Genomic DNA, 20,848 nt, shown 5'->3' on the forward strand with positions numbered 1-20,848 from the left:
AATTTTTTAAATACTATATACAAAAATAATTATTGCAAGACTGTCCTTGGTTAAAATAAATAATCCAAGACTTGTTCACTCGATAAATACTAAAAAAATTCTACTCTATGGTAACTAATCAAAAAGTATAAATATATTCAACAACCTATTGTATTACTTTAAATTATTTCTTCTTTCCGAGAATTAAAAATTGTAAATAATCTCAAATTTATTGTTATTTATAAAAATTGATAAAAATATAAACAAGGAAATTTAAATAACAATACTGAAGGTTATTGATTAAAATTTTTCTTAAGGTTTAATTATTGATTTTTTATTAAGGAATGCATTAACAGTAAAATACAATAATGAATAATTAAATAAGATATGCATTATACAAAGCAATAACTTAGATAGAATTTATCTTGTTAAATTAAATAATAGATATTTGAACAATTATTTTATTATTTTGTTTTAACTACTAGTCAGATTTTCAACATTTGTTACATAAGGAACTTATTTTATGTAAAGATAATTAATATCAAAGTATAAATTCGTACATTTTATATTTTTTTTTTCATAATTACAAGGAGAAAAAATAATTAAATATTTCCTTTTCAATCTACAACATCAAAAACAAATCAATAAATTTTTTTAAAACTATTGTAATTGATTTGATGCATAGTTTAAAAATTTATTCAATAGATTCAATAAAATATAATTATTTTTAAGTATACATTTTTAAAAATCAAGTCTTTAATTGAATAACGCTCACATGTGACATTAATTATTTCGTTGAGTCAACGGGTGAGTGTAAATAAATAAAAATAATAATTGCAATTTTTTTTTCTCCTTGACATAAAAAACTTTAAAAGAAAAAAAATGCATAATCATTTAAATAAATAAGAAGCTAATTATATAAAGTCTAAGAAAAAAAAAAATTGTTTCTCGTGCAAAGATTGAAATAATTTTAAAAAATGCATAATTATTGTTACTTCTTTTGATCATTATTTGTAGCAGTTAAATTTTTTTTATAAATATTCTTCCTTTGCAGTTATTATTAATAATATTGTACTTGAACTAAAAATGACGACCGATTAATTTTATTCGCTGTAACAAAAAAAAAAAAAAAAAAAAAAATGACATATAAATAAATTAGTAGACGAGTAGTAAGAACATAAAATAACAAAAGCAAACAAATAGCGATAAATAATTACCTGTCACTGCTGTTATTGTCGGTAGTAGTGGAAGCCTCCTCACTGCAATCTAAATCTAGCTCGCCTTGTATTGCGCTTTGTAGATCATCGATTCGTTGTAGTGCGAGCCTAAGATCATCTCGAGCTAATTTAGTTTCAGCTTCGGCGGTTTCAAGAGCCTTTTCAAGATCTCGTCTAACACGAGTAGACTCTTGTTCCCTTGCGACCGCGCAAGTGGCTTCCTCTTTGGCTTCCCTTAAAGACCGCTGCAATCTTCTGGCAGTGTCCTGTGCAGTCTGTTCCTTGGTTCTGAGCAACGCTGACTCGGTTTGCAGCTTATCAACATTTTCTTTTAAACGTGTAATCTGAGTCTCGAGCCTCGCCCGAGTAGTTTGCTCTAGATCTAGCTTGCTTTCAAGCTCCTTTACGCGAAATTCGAGTCGCCGAGTAACGAGACTGTTGGCTGTAGGATCGCCAAGTTGCTCGACCGACTCGAGTCGCTGGCTGAGTTCCATCAGCTGGTCTTTTAGTGACGATTTTTCAGCTTCGAGCGCAGCTATTTGTACCTGAGCTTCCTGCAATGCAGCTTGCTCCGTAGAAAGTTGTTGCACTGTCGTGCGGTACTTTTTCAATACTTGTGCCAACTCTTCTTCATTTTCTTCAAGCTGTGATATCAACTCTGTACGCTCGCGATTTGCGGCATTAGCACGATCCTCGGCTTCAGACTTGCTCCGAGAGACTTCATCCAACGCCGCTTGAGTCTCGTTTAATTCTTGTTCGAGCGCTTGCTTGGCTTTAACAGCAACTGCTTGAGCACATTGAGCGTCTTCCAATTGATTTTTCAACTGTCGTAACGCCACTTTGCCTGTCGCGTCGCTCTTAGACCGTTCAAGCATTGTCTGAGCATCGCGCAAAAGCGCTCGAGTTCTCCGAAGATCTCTCTTTAATCGCTGAGTTACATCAGCTTCCGCAGCGCGATCATTGCGACCTTGCTCTTCAAACGCCACCAGCCGTCTCTCCAATTCATGCTTTTCTCTCAATAAAATTGTCCGCTCCTCGTGTTCATTTTCCAACTGAGACTCCAGAGCTTTGACTTTTTTGTGAGCATTGCCACGAATGTCCTCCAGTTCGTCATCTTTCTGTTGAATTTCTTTACGCATTTCCTTTCGCTGCTGCTCGATACTCATTTCTAAACGCAATTTAGCTTGCTCGAGCAATTGAACTTGCCCTGCAAGATCGTCAAGTTCTTCTTCTTGATCTTTACATTTTTTCTCTAGTTCGTGTTTTGATTTTTTCAGCTGCATTACTTCTTCTTCTGTCTTACCGCCGTAACTCAATTCCTCCAGCTCTTGAGACAAAGTTGCCAGTCTTTCTTCTTGTAATTCCATTTCCAATTTGCAATCCTATTAAAAAAAAAAATAATCATAAAAATAAATACGGAATATTTAAATATTTATATTAATAAATAATAAACTTACGCTTAAATTTTGTTCAATAGTGAACTTTTCAGCGACAGCTATTTCTTTTTCACGTAAAAGTCTTTCCCGTTGTGCTTTTTCTTGTCTTAAATCATCCATAAGATTCTGCGTTTCAGAATCAAATCTAAGAATAAATAAAATTGACATTAAAATCACAAATTTCAATTAAAAAAAAAAAAAAAAATCTAAACAATCGTTAAAATGCAATAAAAATTATTAATAGAACATACTTCCGCTGTTTCTTCTCTAACAAATTATTACGGGCAGTCTGTTCTTCGAGAAGCAGTCGTAAGTCATGCATCTCGCCATTAAGTTTTTGGACTCTTCGTTTCCACTGACTGACTACCTGCCGTTGCTCCTCGACTTCCTCGTAGGCATCAGCAAGCTAAAATCAAATAAATTTAATAAAACAACTATTATTTAAATCAAAATAAAAAAAAAGAAAAATCCTACCTTTTTCTCCAACTGTTTTTTAAGACCAACAAGCTGCTCCAAATCATCTTCATGCTGTTGAGCCATTTTTCTTTTGGTAAATTCCAGCTCACGGATAGCGTGTTCGTATCTCTGTTTATAAATACCGCCATCCTCTTGATTATTGTCCTCGCCATCGAGAGTTATTTGATTTAAATCAGCAGCCCTCGAATAGAGCAGCTCCATTTCCAATCTTTCAGTAGTTTGCTGCAGCGTTTTATTTGTCTCAGTAACATCTTCGAGTTGACGTTCCAAGCGAAGTCGTTCTGAGGTTTCAGCGTCTATCCGCTCAGCTGCCAATGTCGAGGTCGAGTGCTCCTCCGCGTAATCAGCAGTCAATACACTCAACTGAAAAATAAATTAAAATAATTAAATAAAAAAAAAAAAAAAAAAATAATTATCATCAAGCAATTGCTACCTCATCATCACACTCAGATAAAGTTCTATCTTCTGACAATCTAGATCGGAGATTATTATAATTAGAGAGGCTTCTAGCGGCACTATTGGCTCTATTGAAGTACTGAAAGCCCTTGATCATAATGTTAGCCGCGCTTTTGCTCTTACCAAGCGGTCGATTTTTATCATAAGGCATTGATAAATAGTCCAATTCATTGTCATTAGTATTTCGCCCGCATCTTTTCCACTCTTGCATGATATGGTCGGTTCGCTGAAGAAATTGCGCGATACGCGAGGTCAAAAGCGAGGAGGCTGTTTCTGGTTCCAAGTGTGAGGCTGTGGGTCGAAATGATTGCCGTACTTTTTGCTTATCAATACCCAGGACAAAATTTAAACTCGCGTCAAACACAACCGGCGCTTGTTCTTTTTTTGACAAATCATGTTTAAGCGAAAAGTTGGCTAGACTGTTGTCTTGCGGGAAAAAACGCCGAGGAGTTGCTGATCTTAAAAAATTATTTGAACTGAATGTTGAATCTCGGCATAGCGATGATCTAGAGTAAGATTTACTTGACAGAGACACTGAACTAACTAAACTAGGTGTCGGGCTACGAGTAAAACTAGTTATATCATCATTGTAATTATTATTACGCGACAATGATGTTGGTGTTACAATAGCGACTCTGTTTATTGGTCGAGAGTTATAGCTGTTCAATGATAATTGAGGCAGCGGAAATTCGTTCGTAGGCATTACGTCTAAAGATGAAATACTTTCGGACATAATTAATATTTTAATTATTTTCGGTTTAATTTCAAAATTTTAACTTGACATTTAAATTAATTTTTTTTTTTATCACTACGCTTACGTCTTTACACTTTTTAAACACTTATTAGACATGTTATGATATGTTGCATAACAAATAAGTTTAGGAGAATCGAGTAGGTGCAGCTGACTGCATCAACTGTAGACACCACGGACGATAACGACGGGCGATGGGTAATAGTGATCACTTTCAAGTTATTCTAAGTCAAAGAGTGAAAGAGACTACATTAAAAAGAGAGAACTCAAGAGAAACTATTGGTTTTTGGATCTCCGCCAAATTTACTACATGGTGGGCTGAGAAATCGGTTAAATGATTACAAATAAAAAAAAAAAAAAAAAAAAAAAAAAAAAAACAAGATATAAAATAAGAGTCGAATAATTAAGATCTCTCCTAATTACTAACACTAATTGTCTTTTAACTTATACTTTAGAAATTTTATTTTTATAACCGTAAATTTAAAAATAAAACTTACTTTAGCTTCCAATTTGACATTGTCGTGCTTTAGATGATTTCTTTCTTGTTCCAATTTTTCAACTTTAGCTCTCAATAACTCGAGCTCTTCCTGTAATGATAAAAAATAGTTTATTAATTTTTTTACAAATCTAATTATTGACAATTTTTAATTTTATCATTTTATCTAACCGTTCGTGCTTTTAACTGATCTTCAGTGCGATGAACGTTTAATAAAGGCGCTACTTTTACGTAGAGTCTCCACCAAGGCCACTCACGGACAGACATAAGTTTCCTTACATTTCGCTGTATACATCTTACAGCCAAATCTTGAAGCTGAAAAATTTTGATTATTTAAAATAAATTTTTTCACTAAAAAAAAAAAAATAAATAAATATAAAATTTTTAAAGTACCTTTAATGTATTAAGTTTTTTACGCGCTAAGTAACCTCTACATCTTGCTTGCAAAAGCACAATGTGGCCCGTCAACTTTTCATCTCGTTGAGACTCAAGTCGCTCTAGAGCACCGGCTCTGAAGAATATCTAAACAAAATAATTATTTTTTTTAGTTTTATGAATTTTAGAGTTTTAATGTGTATGACAATATTAATAATAAATATTTTACCTGACTCTGACCAACGCGGTAAGATGCAGCGTCGACGTCCATAGTCAATAGCATGTCTTCCACAACTCTACGTTCGTCTTCGACAGGACTTGATGAGCGTACATTAGCCGCATAATCACTAGAAAGTAATCCAAAGCGGCGCCTGAATTCACCGAGTGGTAAATGCTTTGGAAATCCAACTTTGTGAAGACGCATTGCATCAATTATTTGTCCGCCACGAATCTACAGTAATTATAAGTGTTTAAATAAATTCTTTCACGTTTATAATTAAAATAACTCTAACATGTAATTTTTCATAATTATTATTACTTGTGAACGTAGTAGTGGAACGTTAATAACACCATTATCATTTTTCGGTAATTTCATCGTGACAAATGATTTATCAGTGCAGCCAGAATTGTGTTGTGGCAACAAACAGTGGACAAATTTAACACGAGTCCGTCTCAATGTTTCTATAATTCCATCCTAAAAAAAAAAATTTTTTTTTATTTATCTATTAAAATTTAACAGTTAGAGAAATATAAATTTACACTTACAACAGTGAATTTAATTTGAAGACAAGCGCTTTTCCTTTTAACTGTTGAGAATGTTCGTCGAATACTAGAAGCTCTTCTTAATGATTGTGAGCCTTCTAATCCGGATATGGAACTAGTCATTAGTGCTCCAGTAATTCCAGTACTTCGTACTTGAACAAAAAGTCTATTGACATCCTCTCTGTAGAAAAAAAAAAAAAAAAAAAAAAAAAAAAAAAAATAAAGTTAATAAATACTTGGAATAAAGTTAATTAAATGATTTAACAATAACAAACCTCGTGCTTTCTTGTAAAATATTAATGGCACTTTTAGTAACTGGATTTTCCCGAGTGGCCTTTAACCATCCGGTAGCAGTATACAATACTGGATTGGTCCCTTGCAAATGCTGAAGAACAAATTGGTTATTACCGGGAGCTTTTCTCAGTAAAAGCTGGTAATCACGATCACCGTATAACGAAAATAACCGGTCCATAAAAGATTCATCGCTGCCTCCAGCGCAAACAGCTTCTTCATCAAGAAGCCACAAAAGTCCTTTTTTCTCTCCCTGAAATCTACCGGTCAGATCATTTTGGCTTGAACGTATCATGGTCGCAGTATTTTGCTGACCGCGGTCAACAAGCGAAATAAGATCTTGTGGTGATCCAACACCACTGTTTTCTTCGTCATAATCTTCATCGTGTTCAATATTTATTCCCTCTTGTATATACCGATTTTTTGGAGCTACTAAGCTAGAATAGTGAAATAATAATTGAAGACGCTCTTGTAAATAATTATGACAGAGATCTTCAAAGTTAGCACCAGTTTGATGACCACAGGAGGCTGGATTTTGAAATCCAGGTGTATCACAAAGCAAAAGCGAGGATACCGTGTGGACAGGAGATGATATTACTTTATTGATAAGCGAAGCAACACAATGGAATACTTCTGTATAAAGACTGACGATAAATCCCTCAAGGGCGTCAAGTCCTGAATAATTTGAAGCACTATCAGTGGGACTTGACGCTCGTAAAGAACCTCTGCTACCACCACCAAGACTTCCAGTAGTTGTTGCAATCCCGTCGGCGTTGGAAGAAAATATTATTCTACTGAGTTCTTCGACACTCGTACCCAAAAGATTGGCTGCTTTTTCAGCGCACTCCGCTCGAACAAATTGCCAACGGCTTGATTGAGAATTAATATTTGTTTTTACCGCACCAGCACAACTCAAGTGATATATACCCGCAATAACTGTCCAGATGACTTTTTCATCAGCTTCCGATATTCCTAATATTTTGAATGCTCCAACAATGCGATTGAAATCAACAACAGCGCGTTGTTTTTCTTCGTGTTTTTGCAGCGGTGTAATAAAAGGATTATTTTCAGTCACCAAATTACCGAGATACAATTCTTTACGCAATTGTCCTTCTGCTCCAGCGAGCAATCGATAAATAATATGAAAAGTCGGGTCACCGTTATTTCGTCTTCCTATTCGTGATTTTTCTAGCAGCAAAACTTGAATACTTGCAGAAGCTATTTGGCCAGACTGATCAAAGTCTAAGCTAAATATTTGTGTGAATCGAGTCGCATTGGAATTCATATGCGTTTTGCTGTTTCCAAAGACTTCAAGGATCGTAAACAAGGCATTTAATTTCTCAATAGTGAGTATCTGTAATAAAAAATAGAAAAATTTAATTATAATTACCAATTAATCACTGATAAGTTGAATGTAATATATATTCTTTAATAATTTAATTATTGTAATAAAAATAAATAAATACTTTATTAACAGTCCCCGCAGCTAGAATGAGATAGTGTAAGGCGTGTTTGAAGTTTGTTGTTTTTCCAGCTCCGCTGCGACCTAGAAAAACGAGTGAATGATCTCTTCTTGTCGCAAGCATTCCTCTGTAGGCGGATTGTGCCATTGCGTATATATGCGGTGGCATATCTTCATTTTTGCAGCCTTTGAACATATGCACTACCTGTATTTATGCACATAAGTATATATGGTTAACTATATAAGCGTATAAAATTATAAATATAAAATAGAGTTAAATTTATTAATATATGATAAATATATTCTATATATTTGTATTATGCAAGTGTATAATATAAGAAAAAATTGAAAGTGATAGTGACCTTTTCCGAGTAGATTGCCAGGGGCGCGACAGGATTAATCACTACCATGCTGTCGCCAGCGTAGGTATGAATAAGATTATTTGCGTATCTCTGTCTCATCGTGTGCAGTACTGAAGATTCATTGAGAAATCGCAGTTGAGAGAGCTCTTCGACCATGTCAAACTGAGGTGGATTTGCCTAACAGTTGAATAAATTAAATTTAATCGATGAAACTTAAATATATTCAATAATATAATATTTTTTTTTTTTAAATATATATAATCCATTAAAATACAATGGAAATTTTTTTTTACCTTCTCCACATCTTCCTCGTCTACAAGAAGTTCTTCACCACCGGGAACAAGTTTTATTCTCAATTTACCCGTATCGGGATCAGCCGACGCTTCTGATCTTGTTGCTAATGTAAATCCACCTCGATGTAAAAGCCACATGTGTTCTGATGCAAGCCACGATTGTTCTTCAGCCAAATGTTTTTCACTTCTTGCCTGCAAAAAAAAAAAAAAAAAAAAAAAAAAAAAAATTAATAAATAAATAAATAATTTAAATTAAAACTATCATTAGAAAAAAAAAATATAATTTTTCTTTTTCATTTTTTCATAATGAATAAATTCTACCTGATCGTGTTGTGACACTTTATCCTCAAGAAGCAATGTCAAGTCTTTTAATAAACAAGTTTCACTCATAGCCTGAAGCGGATTATTAAATAAACGTTTATTTTTAGCAAGTTTTCTCGCCGATGCCATTTCCAATAATTTTTCCCATTCGATAACATTACCGGAAGACTTGTAATGCCGTTTATTATTATTTCTTTTTAAATTTTTACTGCAAAGAGACAAACGGGAGGTGGATTTACGACGTGAATTAGATTCTATTATTTTTCCATCGATACTGTCTACCGTGTAGCCTCCGTTCATTGTTATTTGCCACTTTTTTTCACGAGGATGTTTTATAATATTAGTATCATCCCAACCGTCTTCTAATTTTTTATAACGATCATTAGCTACCCCGCTTCGCAAACTCTCCACCCAATTATTACGTTTTAAATAATATTTTTTAATCCCAGAATCCGAAGACATAATTAGTTGTTGGTGTTGTTTTATAACGAGAAGCTACGTAAACTTTCTTTTTAAACAAAATTATAATGTACCGGAGACTTGCGTAAAGAAACTTTCATTTGACTGGTTGTGTTGTACACCGTACAGTATAAAATATTTAAAAGCAGCAAATTCAAGTATCGCTATTTATCACATACACACACACTCAAATCCTATAAATAAGTCAATACTCTTGACTTAATGATGATCCACCGACCAATCGAGCAAGCCAACCAATTGGCTTATCCACAATTAGAAAATTTATCAATTAATTCTTTTTTTGTGTACATTATTGCTTTGCAAAAAATTAAATCAATCTCAATAAATATTTTAACAAACATTTCACTTAATTTTAATTTTACAATTTCATTATACTTATTTAACAATAACAAATGTTTTTTTTTTTTTTTTAATTATTTTTACAATTTCTTTTTAATTAATATTCATATAAATTTTTTACTCCAATTGCACATTTAAAAATTAATCATAAATAAAAAATACAATAACAAAACAAAACAGCAAACAGCGACAAACACACCTCGTGCTTGATTTACTGTGTGTTACATTACGTGTGTGCTCGAATCAACTATGACTGTGAATGGGAGAATGGCGGTTGCGACGACGACGGTGACGAGTTCAATAAGCGAGGCGTGGTATGCCCACGATCGCTGTTACTTTTATCTTATACTTTACTTATTATATTATATATATTTATATAAGAGTTGTGTCACCAATTTATACACGCAGATGTGTGTGTGTGGTACACATAAACCATCATCCATCATCAATAATAAATGTGTGTTAGTAAATCTTTGAATAAATTAAAATTCAATAAAAGATTTACGGTTCCAAAGCGAACCTTCATGCTTTATACTTTAATATCACAATTATAAAAAAGTCATAAAATATATATACCTATCTATATACCTGTTTCATGAGTCAATCGTTACCATATAAAGACATATGAGATAACTTCAAACACTCAAATGTTTACAAAGAAACGACATAATTCAATTATTTGATAGTTGATAATTTAATTTAATTTAATTATTTAAATAATTAATTGATCCTGATTGATGGAAAAAAAAAAAATATAAAATTATGCAATAAGGTCTTTAGCTTTAGCTTTGGCGTGATATTTGAGATTCGTATGTAATTTTGATTAAAATGATATACTTATGTGATTACCATTTACTCGATTATTCCATTACTTAACATGCTACAATCTGAAATACATTGAGGTATGGTATCCCTTCCTCAGTTATACTAGCAGAAGTGCATCTACGTATACGTTTTGTAGAAGTAGGTGAGATACACCGTTATTTGAATACCATATTCTCCATATGGTAACGCACCGAGATGTTACTTGTTAACGAGACTGTATAGATATATATTGCTAAAAAATTATTTTTAATTTACAGTATTACATGCCTGGCGGTGTTCAACATAATAAATTTTAACGTAGTAAACGAATTAACACGCTCGCATAACATTTATCTCACAGTAATAATATATAATGCGGTCTCTTTTACTTTTCAGCCTTGTAATATTTACCGGGAAAAAAAAAAAAAATATCTAATTGTCGAGGCATTATTTTTAATAGTATATTATAACTTAATGATAAATTATAAATATTATAATTATTATTTACCGTGTTTTGATGAAATCGTGAACTACCAGACCGTCTTAGGGTTCCACATTGAATATTAGCAGCAGCTAATTCTATTTGTCTACCATCTAATCCTCCTCGCTGTGATAATTCTGACAACTCAGCAACTGGTTGCACCTAAAATTATTTAATAAGTATTATTAATAATTTAAAAGAGATAATAAATATTTACAATGATTTTAATTAATTATTATTACCTTGACAACAACATTATTTCCAGATCCTTTGATGAGATCAATAATTTCTTCTCGGGATTTATTATCAACATTGATCCCATTGACCTCAATCAATCGATCGCCAGGCAATAAGCCAGTATCATTATTATTTTGAACAATAGCACCGGGCTCGGCAAATATAACGGACTTGATATTTTGTGTTGAGCCACTCGAAGTACGATCGATTATAACTGCTCGGCGTAATGAAAAACCAAAGTCATTTCTTGGTGGTAGTTGTCGCTGGATTGTCAACTCCCGGGGCTCGGGAAGTACCAAAGAAATAATTTGAGGTAATGGAAGAGGAATCCCTTGCTCTTCAAAAGAATTGGAGGATCTCCAGCGTGAAAAACCCTGAGACTCTCCAACCGGGGAAAGACTGAAGGGTGGAGTCGCGAAGCTTGAATTTGTTGTGTCTGTTAATGAGTCAGCAGAAGGGCTGGCACTTGTAATTACTTGTAAAAGCTTCGAGTCACTCTGATTGTGATGATGTTGATTATAGTTGTGATAGTAGTTTGAGGACGACTCTTCTTCGCTGCAAAATTCATCTTTCTCCAGCTGCTGCTGCTGCTGCTGACAGGGAAGATTTTGATAAGTAATTACTTCATTTTGAAGTGTATTCCTCACGAGTAAGTTACTTGGATCAGAATGGTTGTTTTCGCATTCATTTCCATTAGACATTGCGTTAGAGCCCTCAGTACTTGTTCCACTCATACTGGCAATATTGCTACGCGATCCTTTGAGGATTCCTCGTTTCGGGGGCTTTGGAGGCAATGCCGGAAAACTTTTACCGCCTCCAATCCCACTCATACCACCACTTGTGCTGCTTACGTTTGTTAAAGATGTCAACGATGCCTCTGATGAATCGCTCTGGGTCAATCCATCAACGCGAGTCCAACTTGCACCGCCGCTAGTGTTTGAGTTTGAGCCCGAATTTTCCAGTAGATTGCTACGATCCAGTTGGGCAAAAAAGGAGGCGCTGTAATCAGCTGTTATTCCACTTGGCAATTTTTCCTTTTCCTTGCGACGCCCTCGTATTTTCAATGATCTCCGTACCTGTTTAAATAAATAAATAAATTAATAAACAACTACTCCACTATAATAATAATTATAAATAATATCTCTAAAAAAAAAAAGTACCTCATCAAGTCTTAGCAATTCTTCAGCAGACATACTCCCTCTGTCACGTTTTTTTACATCCTTACGCTCCTTCTTTTCCCGTTTTCGTTTTTCTTTTTCATCTTTCTCCGCAGTTTTCTTCATAAAGTTAAACATTTTCTTCTTCACAATAGGCTGACAAGATAAACTTTAATCACTACCGATTACAAAAGCGTATTTATAAATAATCTTTTAATATACACCGAGTGTAATAGTAATGTTACACATTTCATTGAATACAAAAGGATTCAATGACCAACGTACCGTTTCTTTCGTCTTTCTTTTCATTTCCTCACAATCATAAACCACAAATTCTCACTTATTACAAAAATTACTCCGTAAAATGTTTCTTTCTTTATTGCTATTTATTCTTTACATCTTCTGATATGCAATCATAAATATATTAACTCAGCTAAGCTACATTAGAAAGTATAAATTCTAGTGACTGCCATTTATTTAAAGCTCGCACAAAATTGTTTCTTTTTTTTTTTACCGCATATAAATATTTAATCTTTGGAGATTGATAAAGAAATTTTTTTATCTATGGTATTTAATAATAGCCCATCCCATTTGTCCTACAAACATTGTTAAGTGATAAATATATATCAATAACAATCAAGCTAACGCAGTTGACTCAATAACCTAATACTCAAATATTTGTCAACTTTTTTTTTTTTTTTTTTTTTTTCGCTAAAACATTTTTACTTTCATTAATAACTTAAATATTAGTTAACATATTTTTTTTTAATTAATTTGATTATTTAAAAAATACTCAACCACTGTATAAATATATGATGATATTTGTTATTATTTATAATATAATGCAATATCGCGGCATCGACATACTTAATTTAATTTTCGGCCGGCATTATTTTACACCACTGTCAATAATATTTTAACAGACGTTACTTATTTATAAAACAATAAAGCTGATACTTTATTAACAAGTAATCGGATACAGATTGTGATGAATAAATGTCGACGAAATAAACACAAGGGTATATGTGTATGTATTATCTATGTATATAACTTGTGATAACTGAAATACCGTAATAAGTAGTAGCCTGTAGTATATATATTTATCCTTTTTTTTTTTTTTTTTTTTCGTCAAGACCACATTCTTTGATAACTAGCAGTCACACACTTATTTGATGATACAATTAAATAGTTGTGCCTTTTTGTTATATTTTTGGTTTATGTTAATTAAATAGCTTTTTTACGTGCATTTATTTCCACAAATATGCGGTTAAATGCAATGATAGATTAGAGTTATCACGCAGTTTACTACTGCTCGAGCAGCACAACTCGAATAACTGTCATGGCGCAGCAGTATTGCACGCACACTAATGTATAAACTTAATAAAATACGCACATGCGCACACACACCTGTGCAATTATCACAAACATATTTGAACGTAAATACCAGACCAGGTGTTTTTTTTTTTTTGTTTTAATTATTATGCATAATTTTTATTTTTAAATTGGAGTAAAAAAAATTATTTTATGAAAATTAAATCAGCTGACATCGAAAAATTTTTATGACTTTTTTATTGAAAAAAAAATAAAAAAAAATTTGACAGTTAGAAAATTTTTTTTAATTTTAAGTGCAATTTTTTAAATAATTTTTTTTTATTGATTTAAAAAATTCTCAAATGTCTGCTAATTTTAATATCATAATTTTTTTTTTTTTTTGCAAGTATGAAATTTAAATTTATTTACGTTATATTTTAATTATTTACATTGCCTATTATAAATTATAAAAAAAAATACATACATACAATAATTAGCAGAATAAATATATAATTATAAATTAAACAAATAATTTTAAAATATATAAATTGATTATAAATTTTGTTTTAAAACAGTTATACAGATAAAAATAATATAAAATGAGTTAAGACAATAATTAAACAACGTTACAAACAATTTTAATAATTTACAATTATTTTTTTTGTAAAAATTCTGACACAAAAAATTTTTATTATTAAATTTAAGTAAGCAATTTTTATTATATAATTATTTATTGTTTAATTAAATTTATAAAATTTTTGTGTCATGAAAATGAATAAATTAACAATAAAATATTTGATTTATAGAGTGAGACATACTTTTTATGAACTTATAAATAGGCACATTTAAACCCTTAGAGTGAATTTGTACAGATTAATAATTGTAATAGACATTAGTACAAAAATAACTAATATAGTGATATATATTGTGAGTAATAAAATACTATCCTTGTAAAAGCACCATCAGCTTATTTGTAGGCCTTTTGGAATGTTATAACATTAAAAAGACTTTAAATAATTCATGTAGACGTTTAAATTCATATTTTTTCAATTTTTTTACTAAATATAGTTTTACGGTATATAAATTAATATGTACTTTCATTGAGATTTATTGCTGCATGATAAATAAAAAATGTCCTAATTCAAAAATAAACTTAAAAAATTACCCAATATATAAAATAAAAAATACAATTATTAAAAATAATAATTATAATCATAATTAATATTATTATTCCTATCATATTATCGTGTCTTTATAAAAAAAAGGCCACTAATAAATTATCTAATAATTGTGACAACTATATCGACGTTTTAGCTTTTACTGCGTGTACTATGTAACAATTTATCACTTAAAAATATTTAAAACAACTAAAATATTTAACAATCCAAAAACTCTAATAAAAAATAAATATTTGTGCTTATATATATATATATAAATTTTATTAGCCTAAATAGCGTTGGTAAAAATTGTAAAATTTTATTGAAGTATAAATTTACTAGTACGTAAAACTGTCTGAGAAAATAATTAATAGTTCAGACATTTTCGGGTTTATTAAGTGAAGAAGTTAACGCGAATTTTGAAGCCTCTGCTAATTCTGTTAACAATAATGTCTCGCCATCAAGTTCCAAGGAAGATCTAATATTACTACTAATACCTTGTCGACTGCTGCCTATACTTTTAACAAGTTTTCTCATAGCTTTATCTCTTCGCTGTTTAATTCTTTCACTTTTAAGCCGATTGAAGTCATCATCAGAATTAGAAAAGTTGTGACTGCCTTGAGATGAAGATGAAGATCTGACACTTATATTATCCTGATTGTTGTCTTCCATTGGTCCTTCTGGATTGTCGATCGGAGTATCCGAAGCAGGACTACCTCCCACTGGTAATCCAATAGAATTGTTCACAGATCTTTGAGGTCTGTACCAAATAATTAATTTAAATTTATAAATTAAAAAAAAAATTAAATTTTATTCTCATAATTACGTAATAAATAAATTTACCTGACACGATGAGGTCTTGCACCTCCAACCGGTGCGCTGACTGACAATAAATCATGATGACGATTTTTGTAAGACGGAACATCAACTGGAGCGCTGGGAGGAGGAGGTCCAGAAGCAAAAATACTTTGAACATGAGGATGTGGTTCTCCAGCGCGTATCGACTGGATAGTCATCTGCTCATCAACTTCTTCAATAGCTCCAAATCCCATTCTTGTAGAGCCACCGGCAGCTGCTGCGCCGCTCATGCGATTTTGCAGTGAAGCAGATGAACCTGAATTAGGAATTTTTCCGGGTGTTTTAGCATTACCATCAGGTCTATCTTCTTTACTAAACAATCTCTTTAAAACACTAGTGACGCTGTTGACGCGAGGGAGAGATTCACCAATATTACTTGCTGTAGAGCCACCACCATTATAACGATCACGATTGCTGATTCTGCTGGCGCTCCTGGACATCTTTGAGTCAGACATGAAGTGTATTCCCGACATAGCGTCATCTGCTACATCACTACGGAATTTATTGTACGGTAAATCGGACGGTGGGTTCATTTCGTCGATTCGTACTGAGGACGGCTGTAATTCTTGTTGAGCGGCTGATAATTGAATACCAGCGGTTGAAGGTACCGGATGTTCTTCACGGAACGGCTCTGCCGCTGCTGTATAAGGCAACTCTATTGGAAACACTTCGTCCCAATACTGGTCACGAATCAATTCAGGGTGATCGTGATGCATTTCATCGACAATTAAGTAACTGACTTGTAAATTTCTATCGACTATCCAATTGACCTCAAAATCATCGTCGTCTTCGCCGAATGGGTTTATCAAAGTCTCAGCGACTTTTAGCCATCCCATATAGAAAAAAAATTGCAGTGTCGTGAAGAAAGGAAAGTAGAGATCTATGTTTGAAATATTTGATAATTTTTGCTCTGATTTTGTAGTCTCGACCCACTGACGGCCCATCACTGTTGTGAGAAAATACGAATACACGGCTATTGTGACGACTTGCGTGTAGACAAGCGGCACTGAAATAGTATCATAGTGAATCAACCTTCCGCAATTTCCGCGGAATTTATTCAATTCATCGATTAAAGTCTTAACAGCAAAGTCATCTCTAATACGTCCTTCTTTTCTAGCACGTGTTACGATACTCGAAGCCCATACTATTGGAAGCCAGTGTTTGCTCGGCTTCGGAAACTTCATATTTAAATTTTGAAATATTACGAGCTCATTTTCCAATAACAGACCGGCATCGACGAAGTGATCGAGAGTTGGAAAACGTTTCTTCACTCGTGGTGATATGTTTGAAAGAACTAATGTCAGACATACGCACACGTACCTGTAAAAAATTTTTAATTTAATAGTATTGACAAATTACATTGTTAACATCTATTTATTGTTATTTTTAGTTGTTGGACATGTTATTAACATACCTTACAATTGTACGTCTCATAAGTCTTCCTCTCTCATCGTTACCGTGAATGGTAGCCGATACAAAGACGGCAATTGAGTCAGGCCACGGAATAGCTATATATTGGTTCCACCATCTAGTCATTACGATACTCACGTAAAAACCAAGTACAAAAGACAATGGTATGAGATCACTGTATTCATTGCAATAAGCAACAACTGATTCAAATTTTCTTTTTGCATCTTCATTAAGCGCAAATCGATAAATTATTGACAGTGTATAGTAAATTGTGAGAAAGAGTAACAGATCGATGTATACAAGTTTGTAAATACTAGCTCGCCATCTGTAAAAAAAAAAAAAAAAAAAAAACCTGTTATTGTATTTTATAATATAAATATTCGTATTGTAGCAATAATTAAGTGTTAATGTATCATTGGAGACATAATTGTACTTGAGAAAATCATTCAACATAATTGTCTTGATTCGTTAAAAAAAAATGATTACGCAAACGCGGAATTGTTTGCTTCGGAATTATATTCTAAGAATTTTACAATAGAATTAAAAATAATAAAAATATAAAAGAATAATTAATTTACCTGAGTAACAATTTAAGAAAACATCCTAAGCCTCTACATGTGGCTACTTCAGCAGTGTAAGTCACAGTCATTTTTTACAGTATAAAGCTTCGCAATAAACGTTAAATTTTTAGTCAATAATTAACAACAAATCTTATATTTAATATATTTTTTTAAAACTTAAATTATTTAATAATATTGACCATTATTGTCTTAATAAAAGTTAATTATCACAATATCAATTTATCAATTATATTAATAAAAATAAATTCTTAGAATTCTATAGTTTAACAATTGAGTAATTAAACACATCAATTTCTTCATTAATAATAACTCGCAGCGAATTTTTCCATTAACAATTTTCCTTTAGTAGATATAAATATTACTAACATTGGAAGATATGTCTACAGCCATTATTTTTTATTTATATCATGCAATTATACTTAGCACGCACATATAATTTGATATCTATCAATCAGTTAGTCGTGCAAGGTAACTTGAATCATCAATACTTGCAATGTTTCAATCGTAGTATTTTTTTTTTTTTTTAACTTAACAAATTATCTTTTTTGATATAAATATATATTATTTGTCTTGACAATAATACTGACTTTATTTTAAATATTTATTCACATATCTACAATACATGAACAGAGCCGATGAAAATAATTAGGTATCATCTTCTTCTATTTACGTGTATTGCTTGTGCTCGTTAATTATTTATGATTACAATCACTCTTAAAAAAAATAAAATTCAAATGTTACACAATGATTGTTCTCTCGAAGAAGCTCAGTTTATATCTGGCACTTTTGACTCTTTTCATCGCCCTACTTACAATTGTCAACCAAGTATTCTTCAATAACGTATATTATTAAAGTATACATGTATCTTAGTAAGTTAAATTTATTATTAAACACACAAAACTTCGATATACATTATTTGTCATAAATCCAAGAATTCCTTCGCATGATTAATCTCGTGACGATAAATAGAAGAGTCTCGTGTTTGCTAAACAGTGTTTACTTCTGAAATAAAAAACCAAAACTAATTAAACGGAAATATTGACATAAAAAACAACTATTTAATAGTTAATGGTGCATTAAAAATTTGTTGACAACTAACATTTGTGTTATTATGTCAATCGATTATGCAAAAACCAGAGTAATGTGCACCAATAACAATTGAACTCATACAACAGTAATATAAGCAGAGACTATTATAATAAATAACAACTCAGCTTACTATTGCTATGATAGTAACAAAATAATTAAATTCTATAGCAACCATAATCTGACATTAATGTTAGCAGTCATTTGTGACAATTTTATAAGACAAATAAATTAAATTATTTTATTTTTTTTAATTTATAAATGTCAATTTTTTTATAACACTGAAGTTAGCTGTCAGTTGTTGATTTTAAAAATTTTTTTAACAAATCAATTACAATAAAAAAATGCTTCCAAAAATTTTTACTAATAATTTTTATTAATTTTTACATGTGAAATTTTTTAATAATATTTTTTTTTTTCTAATAATTAAATATGAAAATGAAGTTAGCTGACATTTCAAAATTTTTATAAATTTTTTTTAGTGAAGAAATTTCAATTGAACGAAAAAATAAAAAAATTTCACTTGTGAAAAACTTAAAAATATTTTTTTAGTTGTAATTTAATTAAAAAAAAAAAAAAATCAAACATTTTTAGACGTTTGCTAACTTCAGTGTCATATTTTTTTTATATAATTTATTTGATAAAAAAATTTTTTTTAATTATTATAAAATAACTGCTAAATTAATTTTCATAACTAAAATTTATAAAATATACATTTACTTACTTAATTTTTTTTAATAATAAATTTTTTATCAAAATATTTAGGCCGTAATACTGTTATCAAGGCATCGTTGTAGATGAATTTAATCTTTATTGTTGAAAATTAAGTGACATAGACACTGTACTATAATAACCATTTTATATGTGATAAAGATAAGCGTAGTCATTGTCGAGTGACACAGAAATTTGAGTTTGCCTTAATATAAATGATAGTTATACATTTATTATTATTTTATCATATTTACTTAGTATCACATATCATGTTTTAGCGGTTATCCAGCGAAATAATTTTTAAAATAATAATAAAAAACACACACATGCATATCAATACCGCGTAATGTACAGGTAAGTAATTACGTAAACCAGACACACTGTTATATATTATTAAACACAAGGTATAACCCAAAATATTAAATATATATAACCAGGTATTGTGTGTCAGGCCAGACAGCGTGTCAAGTGACGACGATTGGTGAACGTGTGTGGTAAACTCTCCGATCAAAGGGCAGTAACGGACTGCAGCTTATCCAACGGGTATATACATATATATATTGTGTATATTACTTGTGGTGGGTATGAACATTGATACATATACTTGCACGCTCACGGAATAAAGAAAAAGAAAGAGGAAGGATATATCCTGCAGCATTTCGTTCTACGAATACGTGATTCGTATCCCTACAACACAGTTACGACCCTCTACTACACAAAAGCCTGCTGTTGTTATTATTATCAGTCAGTTTTATCAATCACGTGTTTCTGCGCAGCTTGTTTCTGTGTCGGATTAACACTCCATATGTTTTTTTGCGCACCTCAAGCGGGTTTCTTCAAATTAGCTTTTTTATTTCATTTCTTCGGAAGAAATGATGCTGAAGTTGATGAAAATTAAATTAGCATGGTTTGATAATTTAAAGAATTTTTGCAATAAATAAATTATGGCAAAAAAAATATCACATTAAAGTTAGCAGTCATAAGAGAATTTTTAAATTTTATTCAACAAAAAAATTAGTTCCAAAAAAATGATTTTTAATTTTTTTTAATTTCTAAATGTCAATTTTTTTTTGCCATAATTTATTTGTTAAAAAAAATTATTAAATATCTACTAAATTTATTTTCATCAAAAAAATTATAAAAATTAATTTAGCACATATTTAATAATTTTAAAAATTTTATAGCAAATAAATTATGGCAAAAAAAAATTGACATGTAGAAATTTGAAAAATAAAAAATGCAATTTTTTTTTTAATTATTATTTTACTTAAAATTTTTATTAATTTAAAAAATTAAAAATGAGTCTGCTAATTTTAATATGATCTGAGATTGACAGACATTAGAATTTTTTTCTATAATTTTGTAGCAATAAAAAATTGACAGCTGTCAGCTAACTTCAATATCATTCAGAAATTCTAACGAACTTTGTCAGGTTTAATTATTTTTCTAATATAAACATTTATTATTTAATTGTAAGTAATATTAATGAGTAAAAAATAATATTTTTACTCAACTAAAATAATATTTTACAAGTATCAGTTACTCTGGTTTATCATGA

The 20,848-nt window shown here is 31.0% G+C and overlaps 3 protein-coding genes across 4 annotated transcripts; all 3 read right to left on the reverse strand.

The window, feature by feature from the left end:
- Window positions 1-424: 424 nt before the first annotated feature.
- Window positions 425-13,496, reverse strand: LOC141534309 (unconventional myosin-XVIIIa). 2 transcript variants are annotated; one of them, XM_074253589.1, is made up of 18 exons: window positions 12,180-13,496; window positions 11,025-12,095; window positions 10,810-10,944; window positions 8,358-8,549; window positions 8,065-8,241; window positions 7,707-7,907; window positions 6,225-7,594; window positions 5,953-6,130; window positions 5,726-5,881; window positions 5,417-5,638; window positions 5,206-5,334; window positions 4,984-5,127; window positions 4,814-4,903; window positions 3,107-3,472; window positions 2,884-3,038; window positions 2,654-2,777; window positions 1,197-2,578; window positions 425-1,089 (listed from the first exon to the last, which is right to left on the reverse strand). In XM_074253589.1, the coding sequence occupies exons 1-18, from the start codon at window positions 12,312-12,314 to the stop codon at window positions 1,083-1,085; spliced, it is 6,234 nt and encodes a 2,077-aa protein (XP_074109690.1). In that variant the 5' UTR covers window positions 12,315-13,496; the 3' UTR covers window positions 425-1,082. The 2 variants fall into 2 exon arrangements, with proteins under 2 accessions (XP_074109690.1, XP_074109691.1); XM_074253590.1 differs by lacking the exons at window positions 10,810-10,944; window positions 11,025-12,095; window positions 12,180-13,496 and adding an exon at window positions 8,679-9,607.
- On the reverse strand, window positions 3,492-4,807 carry LOC141534349 (uncharacterized). Its single transcript, XM_074253664.1, has one exon. It carries the CDS (start codon window positions 4,296-4,298, stop codon window positions 3,528-3,530), a length of 771 nt encoding a protein of 256 aa, XP_074109765.1. The 5' UTR covers window positions 4,299-4,807; the 3' UTR covers window positions 3,492-3,527.
- Window positions 13,497-14,907: 1,411 nt separating the features above from the next.
- On the reverse strand, window positions 14,908-19,571 carry LOC141534321 (bestrophin-4). The gene is made up of 5 exons (XM_074253611.1): window positions 19,304-19,571; window positions 17,491-18,495; window positions 16,917-17,237; window positions 15,488-16,822; window positions 14,908-15,404 (listed from the first exon to the last, which is right to left on the reverse strand). Exons 2-5 carry the CDS (start codon window positions 17,559-17,561, stop codon window positions 15,020-15,022), a joined length of 2,112 nt encoding a protein of 703 aa, XP_074109712.1. The 5' UTR covers window positions 17,562-18,495; window positions 19,304-19,571; the 3' UTR covers window positions 14,908-15,019.
- Between the last annotated feature and the right edge of the window lie 1,277 nt (window positions 19,572-20,848).

The sequence above is a fragment of the Cotesia typhae genome, unplaced genomic scaffold, assembly GCF_013202065.1.
Source record: "Cotesia typhae breed Kobodo isofemale line unplaced genomic scaffold, CoteBio_Ctyphae scaffold_13, whole genome shotgun sequence".
Lineage (NCBI taxonomy): Eukaryota > Metazoa > Arthropoda > Insecta > Hymenoptera > Braconidae > Cotesia > Cotesia typhae.